At 52.1% G+C, this 20046-nt stretch overlaps 1 protein-coding gene across 1 annotated transcript in view; it reads right to left on the bottom strand.

Annotated features, from left to right (window-relative positions):
* Nucleotides 1–517: 517 nt before the first annotated feature.
* ZNF407 (zinc finger protein 407) overlaps nucleotides 518–20046 on the bottom strand; it is a 456641-nt gene continuing 437112 nt past the window's right edge. The window contains exon 9 of the mRNA XM_047827318.1: nucleotides 518–3011. Within this exon, the coding sequence (XP_047683274.1) occupies nucleotides 1693–3011 (1319 nt within the window). The 3' untranslated portion in view covers nucleotides 518–1692. The remainder of the gene's footprint in view (nucleotides 3012–20046) is intronic.

The raw sequence follows: 20046 nt of genomic DNA, 5'->3' as shown, positions 1-20046 counted from the left end.
CTCCAACTAAAAAGGTACTATCCGGGGCGCCTGGGTGGCGCAGTCGGTTAAGCGTCCGACTTCAGCCAGGTCACGATCTCGCGGTCCGTGAGTTCGAGCCCCGCGTCGGGCTCTGGGCTGATGGCTCAGAGCCTGGAGCCTGTTTCCGATTCTGTGTCTCCCTCTCTCTCTGACCCTCCCCCGTTCATGCTCTGTCTCGCTCTGTCCCCAAAATAAATAAAAAACGTTGAAAAAAAAAATTAAAAAGGTACTATCCTCTCTTCCTTTTCTCTCGTGTCTGTTCCTCACAATTTTTAGATACCAACCGTGATAGAATATGCCACTGTCACTAGAAGGCGCTTGGCCCACGCGCCCAACAGTCAGGACTGGCACCGGGCCGTAGGAGGTCCCCGACAGAAAGCAGTTCCCTCGTCGTGGGCAGAGCGGGGGGACAAACCCTGGTGCGGGACAGAAGAAGAGGCCCTCGTCTGCTTGTACAGCTGCCCGCAGGCCGGCTGTTGGAAATAAGAGACTGTCGTCATCTTTTAATGCTGTAATTTTATTTCAAAGGAAAAAAAATAGAACAAAAACAACCTTTGCGTTCGGGGGAGGGGAACCGTTTTTACACTTTTGGAAAAGGAACAAGAGAACTGGATCAAGAAGTGAGCTACTAGAACATAAAGCTGCATTCCAACAGCTGCAGGGAGCCCACGACTAAACACAGACGACGCCGGTCAGGCCCGGGGCTGCGGGAGCACGGCTTTCTAGTACTAATGTTTAACGTCAGCTCCTTCACACGGACAGAAGTCACAAATGAATCCTGCAAAAGTGGGATCAGTATGAACAGACATTTGTTATAAAAGCAAAATATTGGTATGAACAATATTTTCCAGAGTACGCATTTCATATATAGACTTTATTGTATGAAACGAAGTCAAAGTTAGAAGCGCTGGGTTGTCTAAACCAAGGTAGATTTTCGTCAAATAGAAACGTCAAGGCTGTTCTTCACCACCGGCTTAAGAAGGCTTCTTTTAAGCAGAGTGCGACCAGAGCGAGGGACACCCCCACGATGTCTGGGGAGAGGACGCATGAGATGAATAGGTCTTCCTTTGGTCTGGGGACCCCGCGATCCTAAGATTTCAGGGAAATGAACAGGGGTGGCCTGCTGCAAGACGGTAATACCTGTAGCTGCAATTCTGAAGCAAATATATACTAAAACGTTAAAACGGCGACATGCTGGACCGGAACAACAGGCATGTCTCAGGCCGCAGGAGACGCTGCTCGGACTTTTCCACCTCGAGCCACAGTCCTTTGATAACTGAAACGGGAAAACACTCAGTGGGGGTGGAAACATTAAAACACGTGGCTTCTCCTCAGCACGGAGCACAGAACAGAGGGAAGCGACCAGTCACAAAAGAGCCAGCAGGAGACAGGCTGGCTGGCCCGGGGGTCTGCCCCACGGCACCCTGTCCCACCCGGGGCCTTCCCAGCGGTGGCGGCCCCCGCACCCCGTGCACGCCCCCCGCAGCCGGTGCCAAGCCGCCCGGACAGCGGGCGGGTGGCCCCGGGAGCACCGCGTCACTGTCCCGGAGGCCCTGTGAATGAAGTCCAGGGGACACCGTGCCCCGGGTGCCGGACCGCCCTCGTCCGCCCCGGGCCGGGAGCGGACGTCTGCACCCGGACCTCCCCAACCTGCCCCGGGCCGCGCGCGCCTCACGCTTCTTGGAGTTCGTTACTCTCTCTTTGGCCCTGAATGACAGTCGCTGCCGGGGACCCATCTTGGGTGTAAATGACCATACTCGTCAGCTGCTGGGTTCCATTTGGGCCCAAGGCCTCGGCGCTGAGCGCGGCGCCGGCCTGCAGGATCCCCTGCGAGTCGGCCGCCTCGATCAGGGTGTGTGAGTACACGCCCGCCTCCTCCGGCACCCCGGGGGGCAGCTCCGTCACGATGTAGTGAGTGGCGCCCTCGGGAAAGCCGCCCGACTCCTGGACCATGGCCTGGACCAGCTCTTCCGTCACGATGATCTGCGAGATCTCGCCGTCGGGCTCGGCCAGGTCCACGCGTGGGCCGTGCGCCTCGGCCTCCTGCATGATGATCTGGGAGCCCTCCCGGGCCAGCATGTGCACGGTGCCCTCCTCGTTCACGATGAGCTGTGTGACGCCCTCCTTCATGAGCTGGCCGGCAGTGGCCGAGTCGCACACGGCGAACTGGAGCACGCCCTGCACCACCTTCTTGAAGGCCACCTGCGCGCGCTCCTGCGAGGCGGTGAGGGCCGGGGGCCGCACGACCTGGGTCAGCACCTCCACAGGCTCCCCGGGGGCCGCGCCCTCCCGCACGTCCTGGAACATGTGGATCTCGGGGGCCTCGGGCTGGGTGGTGGCGGGGGGCGCCTCCTGACCGGGCAGCTGGACCAGCACGTCCTTGTGGCCCGACCTGCCTTTCTCGTCGGGCCCGACCCGGCCTTCCGCCCCTCCCAGCTCGGTGACCGCACACAGCAGGGCGTCCAAGGCCGAGGCCGCGTCGGGCGGGGGGACTCCGGCCTCGGCGAGGTCTAAGATCTCCTGCTTGGTCACCTGCTGTATCACAGCGCCTTCCGGGCTGAGGGGCCCGTCCGCGCCGTGGCCGTCCAGCGAGCCCCCCACGACCACCACCTGGGTGGCCCCGTCCGCCAACTGCTCGGGCAGGACCGGCCCGGGGGCCACAGCGCCCCCATGGGCGCCACTCTGACCGGCCGCGATCACCTGCCCGTCTTCTGTGATGTGCACCACCCGGGCCACCTGGCCGGCCAGCGCCAGTGTCTGCAGCGTGGCCGCGGCGGTCTCCTCCACGGAGGCGTCGAGCGCGAACTCCCCGCCGTAGCCCTGGATGACGATCACCTGCTCGGCCGCCGCCCGCCTCGTGCTGTCCCTACGGGGCCGCTCCTTGACGGGGGACGCGGCCGCCAGCGCGGCCGCGGTGAACGGGCTGTCTGTCTCCACGAACGTGGCTCCTTGGCCCTTCAGACGGCATTCGTAGGACTTGGAAACAATGCCTATGGGAGACAGGGACCAGTTAGAGCCTCGAAACACGACTGTTAGGCTTACAAGTAAGACAACGGTTGTGCAGAAGCTTTAACCCCTCGGCAGAAACACTACGGTGAGCCAGGGGCCTCCGGGGCCGGCCGTGTGCACGGACTCTGACGGCTCGGCTACGGGTGTGTGACGGGAACAGGCATTTTTCTGTCCTCCTGGTTCGACTGTCCAAATAACAACTCTCATCAGCCAGCGTTTGCTTTTCCTGTTCCCAGGGCAGGAGTGTGGCTACAACCACCCCCCTCGATTACTGTCACTTGGAACGAGACATTCAGTCACTGGTGGGCAGTGAAGGACAGTAAAGAGTGGCAGTGTATTCTGACCCGAAGGCAAGTCTTCTCGTAAGTTTACGAACAGACGTGAGGAGGGCCCGGGACGCAGGCATGGACACCCATCCCCCCAGCGTCAGCTCCGACGCAGGCCGACGCTGGACAGGATGAAACACGACTGAAAACTGATTTCTTTCCATCAAAACAGGGAAAAGATCCGTGTTCTTATTATTGCCTCCTTCCCCCCTAGGTGATAACCAATCAATGAGGATTTCCAATGGCCACCACAGTTTTAAAGGATTTCATCTTACTGTCTTTATTGTAGGTAATTAAAAAATTGTTTTTGATGTTTTATTTTACTTTTGAGAGAGAGAGAGAGCGAGCGAGCAAGCGAGGAGAGGGACAGAGAGAGAGGGAGACACAGAATCGGAAGCAGGCTCCAGGCTCTGAGCTGTCAGCACAGAGTCCCGATGTGGGGCTTGAACTCATGAATCATGAGATCATGACCTGAGCCCAAGTCGGACCGTCAACCGACTGAGCCACCCAGACGCCCCTGTAGGTCATTTTTAAAAAGAACACTTTATCCTCACCAAAGGAAAGAAAGTGATTACAAACTGTTACGATTATGTATTGCTAGCATCCCTCAAAAATAAGAGTTTTGTTTAACATGTTGGTGCACTTCCGTAAGAAAGCATTTCTTTCAACACAGAGTCCACTCTGAGCACAGACCCCACACAAGGCCCGTCTCTAGGAGGCACAGTATCTCAGGCACGATCCACAGAAGCCCTTCAATCACATTTACCGCGAGGGCACACTGAGCTCACATGCAGACTGCAGGCAACAGTCCAGGATTTGGAACCCCACGCTAAGCTCCGAATGCAAACTCCTGGCCCATTCCATATACAGTGCCGTGACGTCTGGGTGGTCTATGCCCCCCTGTTCGACAGTCAGAGGTCAGGGCAATTCATACCACTGCAACCCCTGTCACCTGGCAGGCTGGAGGGAGGGCAAGGGTCTCCTGGTGGCACTTGATGGTGTGGGCAGGGAACCAACTGGAACGAAGCTCACCGTACCGCGAGTTCGTGGGGTCGGTTTTCTGTCACCTTGTGTTTTCTGCCTCTGAGGATGCGCTCTAAAGCGTGAATCTTAGAGCGATTATGGAATCACAGACTCTTGGGTCAGGGAAAGCCTCGTGGCGTCAAGCGGGATGATCTCCAGGAGCAGAACCTCCCTCTCACTCTCTCGGGTTACGTTACACCCTGACCAGGGGGTGTGGCCCCGGGCTGGCCGTGCAGCCATGGGCGGACCAGGCCTGGCCAAGCTGTCACCAGCCAGGCGAAAGCCACGCCATCACATCTTAAAGGTCAACTGAACCTTCCCGGGGAGGGTCCAAAACACCAATGGTTCTAGCTAAATGCCCTAACCAAAGTGTATCAGGTGTCCTGTTTACCCTCTGAGGAAAGGGGAGAACCCAGAGCAGGGAGCTTGCTCCTTAACCCGCCTCTGTGAGCAAGCACCTCCCAAGTGCCAACTGCCTGGTGCTCAGGGGCAGGTGCCCCAGGGCAGGTGCCCTGGGGCAGTGGTGGTCTCCACACTGGGGACTCCCAGCCCTCGGGGCTCTGAAGACTTTGCAGAGGTCATGTGAGCCTCTGCAGGGTTTAAGGGAATCAACCCAGCTGCCCCGCCCAGGGACGCGCCTGCTGCGATGTCCCTCAATCCTGCACCCCCCCCCCCCCCCCCCCCCGCACCTCTGCTTATACGAGGAAAGCACAGCCCTGGGAAGGCTGTAGTCTGGGGGCAGGCACGAGAGCAGGTGAAACCGCACGGGTCCTAGAAGGAGGGCGCTGAGCCCTGGTGTGTACTTGACCTCATCTCGGTTTATCTTCTGAACTTCGAATCTCCCTAGAATCTCTCTCCAAAGAGGTCGGGAGGCTTGGTCTGTGGCAGAACGCAAGGACAGGGCACCCCACAGGACCCCCTGCTCGCACTCACATGCCTGCAGGAGTCTACGCTGGGGATACCACCAGCCTGCTGGGGGCACCTTCCTCTGGGACCCCTGGTCTCCGGTGCACGTGCTCCCAATTTCTCCCTCCCTCCACCCCTCCACCTGGGGCTTGCTTGCCCTCATGACACCCTGAACTTGATCCTGTTTGTTTCTGTCCGTTCTGCCATCATTACACCCTGAACTTGATGTGATGGTTTCTGTCCACTCCCTAAGTTCAAGGTCCTTTCCAGTTTAACTTAGAGTTTAGGAAACTAAATTTAAAACAAAAAGACATGAAGAAATATGGACACAAAAATAAAGAAGGCACCCTTCAAACCAACCCTACGTCATTGCAGAAGAGGGCACACTGCCTCGGCGTCGAGGGCAGGAGAGACCCTGGCAGGTGGGAGACACGGAGGCTCCGGTGGCCTGGTGGCCCGGCGCCTGGGAAAGGAAGAGCCCTGGGGCCTCCTCCTCCGGTCTGCGGCTGGACAGAAGCCCTCCTGGGTGCAGCGTTACCCTCTGAATCCCTTGCAGCGCTGGTAATTACGCTATTCTGAACTACTTACGGAATTTATTTGAATCCAGAGGTGGGTGAAGCCACTTCCAGACCATTAAAGTAAACTACATGGGTAAATACTGCTGTCACGATGGCGTGTGATGGAGCAGGGCACCTCCAACATCTTAACCTCCGCTCGGCGCGAGCCCAGCCACTCCATCAGTTCATAAATGCGAGTACAGGCCCATCTTTTGATTCAGCAATTTAATAACTTCGAGTGCTGTCAGTACTGCCTTGAAAAATAGCACCTATAAAATGTAACAGCCTCAATCAGATTGAAAAAGATTCACCCACTGAAGATTCTTCCATTTCGCCCATAATGAATTAATGTGGAGCTATGTAGAAGTTCAAGTGTCATTTAAACTAATGTGAATCTCTACTGTAACTTTAAATTCTAACTGGGCTATGACCAAGAATTTACTGGGCACATCAACTTCAATTTTTGAGCTCTTTCGAGTAAATATGAACCGTAAAGCTCACCAATGCAAATGGCCAAGTGGATATGGTATTTGGAAAACAGGAACTCTGTACAGGCTTATCCTTAACTGCTTAGTCACCGGTGTAGGTCCAGAAGTGCACAAATCGTTAACAGAGCACGGACACCCAACATCATATTTGCGCTACGCTTCGCGTCTTTCAAAGACAATGTTGGATTTCCGTGTGATAATTGTAGCTAATCAAGCCATGCATCTGATGGAGCCTTTCTGGACCCGTCTGTGAGAGGACCATAAATCGCTCTGTGCAGAAGGGGCAAATGAAGTTAGAATGCAGCCTCCTGACTACTTATGAAAAATCTCAACTTACGGGATATGCCTTGGGTGGCTCAGTCGGTTAAGCGTCCGACTTTGGCCTAGGTCACGATCTCGCCATTCCTGAGTTCGAGCCCCGAGTCGGGGACAGCTCAGAGCCTGGATCCTGTTTCAGATTCTGTGTCTCCCTCTCTTTCTGCCCCTCCCCCACTCACACTCTCTCTCTCTTTCTCTCTCTCTCTCTCTCTCTCTCTCTCAAAAATAAATAAAACGTTAAAAAACAATCTCACCTTACTGCTCATTTGTTTTCGTGACTACAGAGATATTATACTCCCCTCTCATAGTGAAACGCGTTGAAAGTTTACAACTTGGCTGAAATGAGAAGGGTTCTTTTGGGGGCGAGAGCTGAGGATCCGTTTCCAGGGAAGTGATTCCGGATTAGGCTCACTTTCTCCAGAAGACGGTTGAGAGAGACGGTTCCTTCTTATCTGTCCTCCCTGAAGAGAACATCTTCGGAGTTGAAAGCCACAGACCTGGAGTGCAGGCGTGGAGGGGTTAAGTCGCAGACACTCACCCCCACCCCCCGGCCCCCAAACCATGCTGATGGCTCTGTTCTGCGGGCTGGGGGCTTCTGGGCAGCTACAAATAGGGCTGAGCACCTGACTGTGTCCTTTTCGTGTGCGTGTTGCTCTTTTGTTACTGTCATCGTGCTTTCCCACAGAATAAATACCTTATGCTTTTGTTAAGCTTACATTTAATTAAAATGTACAGAATTTGTGCCGTAAACTCGAATGAAACAAATAAAACAAGGGCCCCCTCTCTTGAAGGCATACGTTGTGAATGAAAAATGTCATTACGGACTAAAAAATTTTGCAGTAAACAGGGCCTACAGAGAGAAGTTTCCCCTGTAATGACATCCATAAAATACACAAATGGCACTTTTAGTACCATCCCGAATATGGCATTTTCTGTGCTCTACACACAATCTAAATGGTTTGATCATAGAGCATAATACTCCATTGGGTTTATAGAACAATCAATGTTCCATAAAATGATGTATTTATCCAATAGTAGGCTCAGCAGTTACTGGCGTGTGACATTGCAGGACACAGGCCCGGGCTGCTCAGCGGCACGCACGCCGGCTGTAAAACTTGCCTAACGCCAGTCCAACAACTTCATCTCCTCTGCCGCAAGTCATTTGTAGAAGCCTCGGCATGGTTGGAAAAAAACTTGTAATAAAAATTCATAGAATTTTCAGGAGAATGAAAGCCGATGACAATAGAAAGGTCACATTGTGTCTCCACGAAAGGGGTCAAAGGTGGCCAGCCGTTCTAAAACCGAAAGCAGATTTCATGCATCGCGTAGCAGATAAAGACGGCATGAAAGGGACCCGCGTGGGGTGAGGCGCCCGGCGTGCCGGGGAAGCTCGTGCTAATATCCTGTGGGAGCCCCGCCTGCTACCGGGAGCACTTGTGTCTGTATGGTGCTCGGTTACGCCAGATGCCGTGTGTCCCTCGGTGTGATTTCTATTATTTTCTTAAGGATCTTGCAGCCTTCGTTAGGTGATTCGTGAACCGGGGGCGAGGTGGGGGGGCACCCTAGCGGAGGGAGAGGCTCTCCCACTGTGCGCGGTGCAGATTTCGTATTTTGGAAGGGTGCTAGGCTCGAAAATGCTTGGGCGGCTCCTCGTCATAACTGAAGCACCTCAGATACGATGCGATTAAAGAGGGAATATTTTCATATAAAAATTTGGGGCACACGTGACACTGGGATCCTTAAGCCACATATAATTTTTCTTGACTTCAATTTTAAGATGTAATTTTAACAAGAGCGTTAAGAAATCATACTTAATGTCTATTAAAATGAAACAATATTAACAGATTATGCTAATAAATTAGAACCATATTTTAATGTCACAAAAGCTTATAAGTTTTTCAAGTGAGAGCAGAAAAAATGACAAATTAAAATTCAACGCGATATAACCTTGTGGAAATTTTGAAGCGGGGGATAAATTATTCCTACAACAGCACGGCCAGTCAAAGCAATATCAATAATTGCTCTATGGCGTAGTCATGCTTTGGCCAAATAATTACCGGTCCGGCTGCTGCGGGATGTCAACGAGAGGGCTCCCACCGAAGCCCGGGGTTGAAGAAGTTCACTCTCAAACTCTCAACGTGAACACCACACATATCAGGGGGCCGCTCCCCACACCGAACGCTTTGTGCTGCTTCACGTCCCTGAAGGAAAACTCCAACCACGGGGTCTGAGAAACACTCCTGACCTGGTTTGTAACCTCACGGGGAAACGGTAACCGCCCAGCCTGACAACCAACCCCATACCGGAATGACAATGTCACCATCAATTCTGTTTGTTTGTTTGCTTGTTTTTGAGAGAACAAAAGACGGTCAACACCTTCTGACCAGTATTTTCCAGGGTTAGAAAGGCATTCTGGTCAGTGTTAATCAAATTTGCACACAAATCGGAAATATTTAAGTAACCGGAGACACAAAATTACAACTATCTTCACTCTCCGGCATGCTTGTTAAAAATGACCGCTACACGGCGGGGTGAATTTCAGAGCACGCACCTGTTTTGGTCATTCTGAAACCTAAGCTTCCGTGAACTGGCCTGACATAAGTTCAAATACACAATTTTACAAGATACACCGTGCATTTTTTTCTGAGGGAACACTCCCAGCAAGCCAGGACAGATTTAGGTGACAAAAGTTGTAGTCCTTTTTTCTTGATTATCATTAGCACTACATCTGTGATTGGTAGTGATCAGAGATAATCATATATGACCCCTGAAAGAAATTCTAAGATACTCAGAAAAAACTAAGAATACATTTTATCTCAAGTTAGAAATACATGACTGGCCAGGTTTCTAACTTTACTGTGAACAGTCTCCACGGGCCTAGACATTTCTATGGGCACTGAAGAGTGACAAAGAATAAAAGACAATATTTTACCTCTAAAGTCACCAACCCTAAGAAATTTTGTATCATATCAGACTCTTAGGTATCTATCATCATTTCCGTGCATGAAGACCCAATGGGAGCCATGCACACAAATCTCACGCGGGAAGACAAGACCGGGGTTTAAGGTTATCCTGACAGGCATTTTGGGGAGGGATGTGAAGGGCGGGTGTGGTTAACTGGTTCTCGGCTGCAAAGGCAGAGGCCTGAGGGCCGTGTTGACAGATGGCCCGTGACGGCCATAGAACTTTGGAAATTTGACTCATGTGACAGAAATGGTGTCATCATGCTTCACAAGGGTGATGAAATGGCATCTTAGAGTTAAACTGTAAAGTGCTCTGATCTTGTCATTTACCCATGAAGAGCGCTTCTTAAAAACTGCCGGTGATTTACTAGCAGAAAGTGCTCAAATGTCTTCGGCCCTGTGTGGAGCAAGGCGAGGGGGAGGGGCAGCTCTGTAGGGATCAGCACAAAGTGCCTTTGGCATTTTGCACATATTTGGGGATCTCGAGGTCAGTCCGTGGCCACCGTGAGGGGTCTCCGTCTTGGAGGCCTTCTCTCCTGTCCTCTGGGCGTGTGCTCCCCTGGGAGGCCCCGGGGGACCCAGCCCTCATCCCGCTCTCTGCACGGGGTCTGCTCAGCATTGGTGGCACCGGCTGATGCATTCGAGGAGTGACCGGAGCGGTGGGATGCCAGGCCCGCAGCGTTCTCGACCTTAAAGACCCTGCGTGAGCGGCAGCCGGTCCGCCTGCTGTAAGGCCCCCTCCTCTGTCCCACTCACTCTAGCGCTGACGTTCCTTCCTGCGTCAGGCATCAGGAAATTAGGGAGCCCGACGACCTTTTCCTACTGTCCCTGGACAGCGTAATGAAACTCCCAGTGTGGTGAACACAATGTGAGGAGACAACGCCTGCTTTTCAAAGGTGTATGCACCACGCGCGTTTTAAAAGGTGAACTCGCGCAAATAGGAAGCCAGCCAGTGTTGGTAGTGGGGTGTTTCTCTTACAAGGTGGCTTTAAAGGGCTAACAAGGCAGATTAAATAAACTTGCGCCGTTTTGTTTTTTGGGCAAATCCTATAAAAAGATCCCATTCGTTTTTGTAGGCATGTTCAGATTCCCTGTATGTTACAGTACCTTCGTTTCTTTCCCGAGGAAATGAGAGGAAACAGACATCTGTCTTCATTGCAGACACTTTTGTATGGAGGTAAAAAGCAAACCGCTCCTCAGTAACAGCACAGAGGCACCATTAAAATCAAATTTACAGTAAACAGAACCTGCAGCTGGGGCAAAACGCTCACTGTTAGTATTTTAATTATCAGCAAAGCTTTTGGAGGTCTAACATCTGCTCGCAGCCGAATGACAGCAGCTGCTGGTACGCACTTAAAACAACGCGGATTTCTTCTCCACATATTAAAATGAGTCATCTGTTCTGGGCACATCACTGCTATCTTCCTGTTAAGCCGACTTGGGTGGGTGAGGGGACCCTGAATGTTTCGTGGTGGCAACACAGTGAGGCCCGACCTCTTCCCGAGGATGACATCCCAAGATGCCGAGGCCGCTCCAGCACAGAGGATCAGACCGGTGTGCTCAGGCCACTTCCAGGACCAGCAGAGGAAGCGGAGGCAGTGCCCGGATTCGTTCTGTGGAAGCCAGAGCGAGCAGCGGTCATGACCGCTGGCTCCGGGACAGCACGTGGGAGCGGGTTGTGGTCTGGGGCGGGCCCGGCACCCTGCCCTCTCGGAACACGAGGACAGAGCAGTGGCGGCGGCAGGGCTGGGGGAGGGGTGCGGACACTGCCACGGTCACGGTGGAAAACAGAAACATGCTTTCTTTTTAGCCAGTGACTATGACAACCTTCATTCTAAACACCTTCCTAAATCCCTAAGTTAAACTCCTATGTTGAACTTGCACGGTACCTGATGCCTGCATAATAAAGTTTCAGACTGATTAAAAAGATACCGAACAAAAGACACATTATGAGGCTTGAACCCTTGCTCTAAAATGGACAGAATAAAAAACGTGCAAATTAAAATGTTGAGTAAAATGCAGCGACCGACACCTCAGGTGTATGAGATGGAGACGGGGAGGCTCGGCGGCTTTCCCTTCCTTCCGCACGCCGGGCCGGCTTTCTGAGGGGCAGGGAGAGTTGGGAGGGGATCCTTTCAGGGCCTGATGACACGTGAGGGGATGTGTGGCTCCTGTCACTGGAAAGGGTGGGACGTGTGGCTGGCGTATGTGTGTGTCTAGAGGCAACACTGTGCCATTACGTCTGAGCAGCGACACGCACCGTGTGTAACGTCCTCGCGCAGATGTCCACAGCGCGAGCCGAGAAATGGGCACAATGTCTGGTGACAGGTGCAGTCAGGGTACAAAGCTATGCACAGTGTCTCACATGACTACATGGTTTGCATCAGGGTGGAGGCCTGAAAACAATCGCTCTAAAATTATCATTAGTTCCGGAAGGAGTTTATTGCTACTTGGGCAGCACTATTTTGCCTTTCTGTTGAAACACTGTTTAAAAAGAGTCTGACGTTGCTCTTGGAGGGATGGGCTCGTGTAACAGCCAGCACCTGTTAGGAGCCATCGACAGCCACATGCAGGTATCACACAACACGATGCACATATGAGAAAATCAGGACAAAGTCATATTGCCGTGTTAAGTAACAGACACACACCATGTGGGAACTCCCCAAAAGGCTTCGCATGGGGAATGGTGACTTCGACATGCTAGAAATTCATTAATGCCACATGTAATAAAAACTCAGGAATTCCCACAAGAAACACGGTGACATTAAAGTCATGCCCAGTGTTCATATGGACATACAGCCATTTGCCTGCCTGAAATAACCTTCAACAAAGCTTGGGAAAGAACTTAGAATGTGTTTTAGGGGGCTGCCTTTTGCCCTGGAATTGCCCAAGGCCACAATCACAGAAAACAGAGCTACGTGCCTGGCACGTAGGGGCTTCAAGGGACACAGAAGGAGCAGAAGCAGGCTCTCTGAGCTCCGCGTAGGAAGAGGGGAGTGTCTTCCTTGCTTCCTTCAGTAGCTTTTCTGTGGATCAACAAATGCCCCATCTTGAGGCAACTGATCAAGAAAGAATGCACAGGGGCACCTGGGTGGCTCAGTCAGTTAAGCGTCCGACTCTTGATCTCAGCTCAGGTCATGATCTCAGGTTTGTAGGATTCCCTTCAGCCCCATTGGGCTCAGCGCTGAAAGCACGGAGCTTGCTTGGGATTCTCTCTCCCTCTCTCTCTGCCCCTTCCCTGTGTGCACTCTGTCTCTCTCTCAAAATAAATAAGTACACTTAAAAAAAAAAAACAAAAATAAAAAAAGAACGAATGCACAACTCCTATACCATTAATGGCACCAGGTAAGTTAACTACCTTACATCGCATAGTCGGCTCAGTACTTTCTGCAATTAAAAAAAATTGACATGCCCTGTCAATGTCAAATTTTCATCTCTTCTTGAAACCTACATGTACACGCACACACACACATTTGTGTACAAACACTTGCACGAACACATACACATTTACAAGCACAGTCTACACTGTTCTAGCCAGCTCGCTTTTCTGTTTGCGTTCTGCTCATCAGCACGCTCCTTGGCAGAGGTCTTTACCAAGCGCCTGTCTGGCGCGAGAGTCCATGAAGACAGGGCTAGTGGTGCAGATATCAAGTTAGGACGGTCTCCGCTCTTCAGAGGTCTTGTCTGTTAGTGGATCCAGACCAGTGCCACTTGGCTGGAACAGAAGTCTGGAGACCCAGTGCTTGAGAGCAACACTTGTTAATTCTTTAACGGCTACTAAATAAAGTCTTCAGGGGGTAGGATATTTCGAAAACTGTAACTGCTTTAAAGACCCCAAGGTTCAGAGTTTACGCTCCACGTCAGGTCGTTTCTTTTCCCGAGAGCCTAGAATAAGATCTCCTTTGCTGTTCACGTGGCTCTGATGTGATTCCTGAACCTCATTAAGAGGGATCATGAGGGGCGCCTGGGTGGCGCAGTCGGTTAAGCGTCCGACTTCAGCCAGGTCACGATCTCGCGGTCCGTGAGTTCGAGCCCCGCGTCGGGCTCTGGGCTGATGGCTCAGAGCCTGGAGCCTGTTTCCGATTCTGTGTCTCCCTCTCTCTCTGCCCCTCCCCCGTTCATGCTCTGTCTCTCTCTGTCCCAAAAATAAATAAACGTTGAAAAAAAAAATTAAAAAAAAAAAAAAAGAGGGATCATGACGGAAACCGACATCACACCACTGATGGTCCTGAGGACCGACCAGTGAGTGGAACAGCAAGGCAAGGTCCATTTCGCTTTGCACTGGACTCAAGAATAAAGGTCGCCGTGAAGGGTCGGTAGCATGACCACTCGTAGAATCTGTAGGTTCTCTACGTGGACACAGCAAGAGGCACCTGAACACGTCTGTGGTTTGTCACGTTTATGACCTAGAAAGTAGTTTCTCAGTAAACGTGACAGAAATATGTAGGCTCTAAGGCAACCATATGAACACTCACCCATAGGAAATTAGGTACTTACGTATTTTTAATTGTACGTTTCTTTAATTCGAAAGTCCCTTCAGGTCTTACAGAGAAACCAAGTGGATACTCTACCTGCCCTTTGTATATACCTCTGACACACTGAATTATAATTATTCATAAACATGCTCACCCTTTCCACTAGACCGAGAGAGCTCCCTAGAGTGTAGGACCTGGTGCGGCATCTCCAACGCACGGCCTGTAGCAGGCCTTCACACGTACTGCTTTAAAATGAGGGCGAGAACCTCCCTTTATGCTAACGTTTATTAGAGGATGAAGGGGAATCTTGAATCCCTTCCAATAAGCACAGAGAGCAGAGCCATGGAGCCAGCGTGACTGGATGCTGTTCCTATGATTTGGGAGACACCTCTCTGTGCATCTCTGTGTTTCTGCACATCTCGTATGCAAGAGGCGCTGCCTTTTTTCTACATCATCTTTTCAAGGATGTTTCTGGAGCAAGCGGCCTTGGGAGACAGGTACTGTGTCCTTTTCTAGAGCAAAGGGCAGATTTATTTACTGTCCAGCATGACAGAAACAAGTATCCCTCTGGGGAAAGAGACTGGCCAGCTCACTGCTCACAATAAAAGATCTGGGCTCCCCAGATCCAGATTCTTCTCCTGAGGCTCTGTTCCTTACATCTCACTGTGTGTAGGTGCCACGTCACCTGTGGGAGTTGGGATCTGGGGAGCAGAGTAACCCCGGTTCCCGCTCCTGCTGTAAGGAATGATGTCCTTTGCTTCTGATCCAGGAACCCTGTGTCTTCTGCTAGCATCCATCACCTTGGAGGGGGAGCTTGCCAGTCTGCAAGATCTCAGACCTCCCATCGTTCTAGACAATTATCTCAACTCCTTATCTCTCAGAACCTTAGCCTATAGAACGGGGATGGTATGAATGATCGTTTTGAAAAGCGAGACAGTCCATGTAAAATGCTTAGCTCTATGCCGCACACGTAGTAAGGGCTCAGTGAGTGTTTAGGCCTTATTATTATTTAAGTAAAATGCATCACAGTTGAGGTCATCCAATCTGAAACCGGTATGTAATACAACGAATGTATGTAGATATGCAGAGTGATCTTGTATGACTAAGGATTTGTGAAGCACATTTTACATTTAATAAAGTTACATTTAACGTAGACAAAGGCAGTGAAGTGGTGAAGCCCGCCGCTCAGACGCTCAGACGCCCTGCTGCAGGAGTAAAAAAAATTCTCAAAGGGAGAAAAGAACCGAGTTGTAGCTGTCTGCAGGGTCAACGCAGGGCTGTGGCCGCAGTAACGCGAGTACAGGGTCCGAAAGGAAAGGGGACAGTGAGAGGGCATACGGGTCAGGCTGCACTTGGGGAACCACGTGTAGGTCTGCACCCCACATTTTAAGAAAAACATTGACAATTAGGCTTGAATACAGAAAAGAGAAACACAAAAAATTAGGGGACTTGAAAACTCATAAAGGTTTAAGCCTTCGAATAGCAAAGGAATGTCTTTAGAGGGCAAGCCTGGGGGCAACAGACAGAAGCTACAGGAAGTCAACTTTGCCTCAATAACACAGATTCAAAACCGAACACGAGACTGAGTAATGAGCCCCCCATGAGAAACGGCGGGGTGGCCGCTTTCGGGGGATGCTACGGAGAGGACTCCAACCAGGGCCTCCACCGTCCTTGCTAATCACTTAGATTCAGATTCTAGATCTACTGACGCTGGGGGCAGCAAACCTGCTGAATATTCACGTACCTATCAAAACAGACGGTCCCAGGGACTGACACATTTCCAGGAATCTGACAAGTACGCCCGGGACATGCTACACAACAGCCCCGCCAGAGCACTGGGCTTCGTTCTAACTCCAGGACCCCACCACTGGCTCCTGCTCTGAAACAGGTGCTTCTCAGCTCCCCCCGCGGCAAACCAGACATGAACTTGCTTGTGAGTCTGTCCAGGCTCCTGAGTTAACACCCACCTCTCCGTACCTTTGCTTCTGTTTGCAACTGTAGGTCTTACCACCTGACAATGAAGTCTTGATGAACAAAACCCAGAGAATCCAGAAGGGGTTACAGGTCATTCAGAAAGGCAGTGAAGTGGTGGTGAAGCCCAGCGCTCAGACGCCCTGCCGCAGGAAGCACAGGTGACAGAGCACGCCCACCTCCCACCTCCGCTTCCCCCAGGAAGCCTCCGGCGATGGCTGAGTGCAGGGAGACGGTAAGACAAGCCCATCCTGCTGGGTGACCCTGGTTCTGGGCACTGCAGTTCGCAAGCCTGTCCGCTCTGCCCCCCTCCCCCCTCTCCTTCCTGCGCAGGGGTGCCACGGCTCTCTCCCAGGCCCCGCCTCTTCCCCTTTTCATTTGCGAGTGCCGCCCTCCATGAGTCTCTTGCGAGTCTAATCCTCTTCTTGGAGGACCTGGGCAGCCCACGTGGCTCTGAGCGTGGCCGGAGAAAGCGGGCAGTAAGGCAAGGACCTGGGGCCTGCTCGCTGCGTCACAGGAGAACAGGGTGCCTCGTGGGAAACAGGTGGCACGTGGGCCTCGGCACAGGGTGACGGCCTAGTTGGAGGCTGGGATGATGTCCCAGTGGAAGGGAACACAGTTGATGGTGCCATGATCTAGGCATACGAGAGATGTGGCTGCAGCAACGCTTACCCAGCCAGGGGGGTGGCCAGGTACTCTACGGGGTCCTGACCTCACCATGTGGACGGATACCATGAGACCGAAGGCCTGGAAGATGCCTCGAGGTAACCGGGAGATCCAGAGGGCCTCTCCTGCGTGGACTCGGGAGTCCTGACCACACTTCAGACCCAGGGGAAGGCGAATGGACTACCACACAAGGGCTTGGAGTTGACAGGGACCCTGGGACCCTGGGACCTTGTACCTTCCCTGTAACACTGGGTGCTTATGTGGACCGGTTGCAGAGGGTGTCCTGGCCAACACCCAGCTTTCGGTGGGCTCGTGGGCTCGTGGGCTCCACAGACAGAGCCACGCCCACTTCCTCTGTGCGTAAGCGTACACGCGGGGTAAGATGTGTGGCGCTGGGTTAACCCTGAAATGGGTCGTTGGTCTGTGGAACGAGGGCAATCAGAGTGCGGAAGGCCGGATGGTAAACTTGCCCACCCAAAAAGGTGGCTAAGAAACAGTACAGCATTCCGAGGAGTGTGGCCGAGATCAGTGCCATCATCAGAGGCTTACGGGACACTAAGTCGTGGTCCCTCTCATATCTCCATTCAGTTCACCAGACTGGCTCGACAGAACCCAGAGGGGTGCTGGAGAGTTACTGCCCTCAACCAGCCGCTGGCTCTGACCACAGGTATTGTGCTGAATGTCCTCAGAATTGGTTAAATGGCCCCAGGATCATGGAATGTGGCCGCTGACCTGATGAATGCTTCTTTTCCATTCTGATTAGAAACGAGAACCAGAAATGGTCTGCAGTTGCACAGGAATGGCCACAAGATCCTTTACAGCTTAGCTCAAGGCTGTGCGAACTCTCCCACCTGCTGCTACAAGAGAGTCCGAAGAGGCTGGGCTGTCTTGACATTCCACAGGACATCACACAAATCCATGACATCAGTGACACCATACTGAACGGAATGGACAAGTGCCAAGTGGCTGGCACGCTGGAGGCCTCAGCAGGCCACACGCGGTCCACAGAAGGAAGACAGGCCCTACGGAGTCAGGGCCCGCCACCTCAGTGTGCAGGGGCTGAGAGGTCTCTTCCGCAGGGAAAACACAGGGCCCGTCTCGCGTCTCCCACCACAAAGAAGGAAGCGGAGGGCCTGGTAGGCCTGTCTGGATTCTGGAGGAAACACCTTCCAGTCCATAGCCCAGGTAACACAGGAGGCTGCCAGCCTTCAGCAGGGCACGCAAGGAAAGGGCTCCACAGTGGGTACAGACGTGGTGCGCGTCACCCTGGCCCCTGAGTTACGAGGCGTCAGCGGGAGGGCGGGGGGCGGGGGGCGGGGAGGATCAAGTATGGAGCCATGTCCTATAGGCCGGACATTTGTGTCCTCCCAAATTCACGTGTGAAAATCCTGATCCCCAAAGGGGATGAGTGATAGTGTTAGGAGGTGGGGCCTTTGGCGAGTGATCAGGTCGTGAAGGTGGAACCCTCCTGAATGGGATCGGTGCTTTAGAAAAGTGCACAGAGAATTGGAGGCTCAACCGACTGACCCTCAACCGACTGGCGCCCCCAATCAAAAAAGTATTTAAACATTTTCTCCCTGTAACAATAGGAGAGCCTAAAACCCTAAGTCCTGCTCGGAGCCTGAACAGTGGCGACTCAGGACGCATTCACCCACGGGGTTATAACAGTGTGACATTGCCCTGGTGGCCTTGAACATTCTAGAATTTAAACATGTTCCTCCTCTTCTCAGTCACACGCTGCTGAACTTACACCCACAGCAGACTGTGTTTAATGACTGGGAGCAGAAGAGACACTGAGAGTAAAATGTAAGTCTGGGGAGAACTGTGTGATGGGAATTCTGCAAATTTACTCAAATTGACTTTCAGAAGGTCCTTAACTTGCATTCATTTGATCAAGAGTATTTATTTGCAAATAAGTGCTTACAAAAGTGCTCTCTTGCCTCGTCACTTCAAAACAAAGCAAACACTTCAAACATAATTATAAAAATGTATGAAAACAATCTAGTTGATTTTCTGAAGGCACAAAATGTCAAGGATTCCCACATGAGCTCACTGAGCGCAGCTCTCGGTTTAGAAGCCCAGCTGAGAATCAGATTCCTGTGGGAGAACCAAGAAGACGGGTCTGGTCAACTCTTCTTGGCGACACGCTGAGGGCCAGGGGAAAGGTTGGGCTTGGCGGGAAACCGCGTGTCTGGCTGTTGCCAGAATTCAGGTGGCGGTCCAAGGTCACGGAGGGGTGAAATCACCCAGGCAGGACGTGGAGGCCTGAGACGAGAGAGAAGTTCAGAGCCCCGGGGGACACTGACGAGTGAAGAAGAATCAGAGTCAGGCGGGACGGCCAGACCGTTAAGACCAGCGCTCTTGGAAGGCAAGGAAGAAGAGGGAGATTGGAGCGTGTGAAATGCCAGCAAGCGACACCCGAAGACTGGAGTGAGGTCTCCGCCAGACGATGTATTACGAAGGGGACTTCAATTTCTCCCCCGCGCTGGAGTACTGTTGACGGTGACTGGGGTGGTGACGGACAGAACACCACAACAGGAGCGCAGGCCTGATGTCACTGCAGACGAATCAGGGTATATGTCCGCCTCGGTTCCGTTCCCAAAAGGGCAGACAATTCCGGCAATTTCCCCTTAGAACGCATGGCTATGAGTTAGGAATCCCAACACGTGGCGTTTCGTACCGAAATCAGACTACAACGCTGATTAGCCGCTTCATGAATAGAAAGAAAAGGAAGGTGGGTGAAACCTGGAGTAACATTCACTGAAATACGGAAATTCATGTTTACCTTCACCTCTGTTCACCGTGAAAAGTCCGCGGCGTTTTTCTGAGCAAAACTGTCCTACTCTTTCTCGGGAGTCGCCAGACAATCAGCATAGCAGTACTGAATTAATTCCTCATTTGCTGGCTGAAAGAACTCAAAGCTGAATTGCCAAAGGGCAGAAGAGAGCGAGTGACACCGTACGTCTCAGCTCTTCTATATGTCCATCTGATTACTGCGCTCGCACGTCTGTATTACCCTGGTGATCTAACAGTGGCTGCCCTACCTCATTGACAGAGTGCCAGGGCATCTAATCGCAGGAACTCTGCTTTGAGAAGTATTACTGGATATCTGGAATTCTTACCAGAAATTCCAGGAAGTCCAGCAGATAAATCACGAACAGGGAATGAAGGGAAAAAAATACCTCCTAGGAAACGCTCCACTACAGAAACGTGCCGAGAACAGCTGCCCACCATGGAGGTGCCCTGCGTCTTGTGTTCGAAACCCCTCTGCACTCAAAGATCCAGGCCCTGAGAACGGGCCTTGCCTGATTTTTTTCCTCAGG

Source organism: Prionailurus viverrinus, chromosome D3 (genome assembly GCF_022837055.1).
Source record: "Prionailurus viverrinus isolate Anna chromosome D3, UM_Priviv_1.0, whole genome shotgun sequence".
NCBI lineage: Eukaryota > Metazoa > Chordata > Mammalia > Carnivora > Felidae > Prionailurus > Prionailurus viverrinus.
This window is presented reverse-complemented; position numbering and strand designations above follow the sequence as displayed.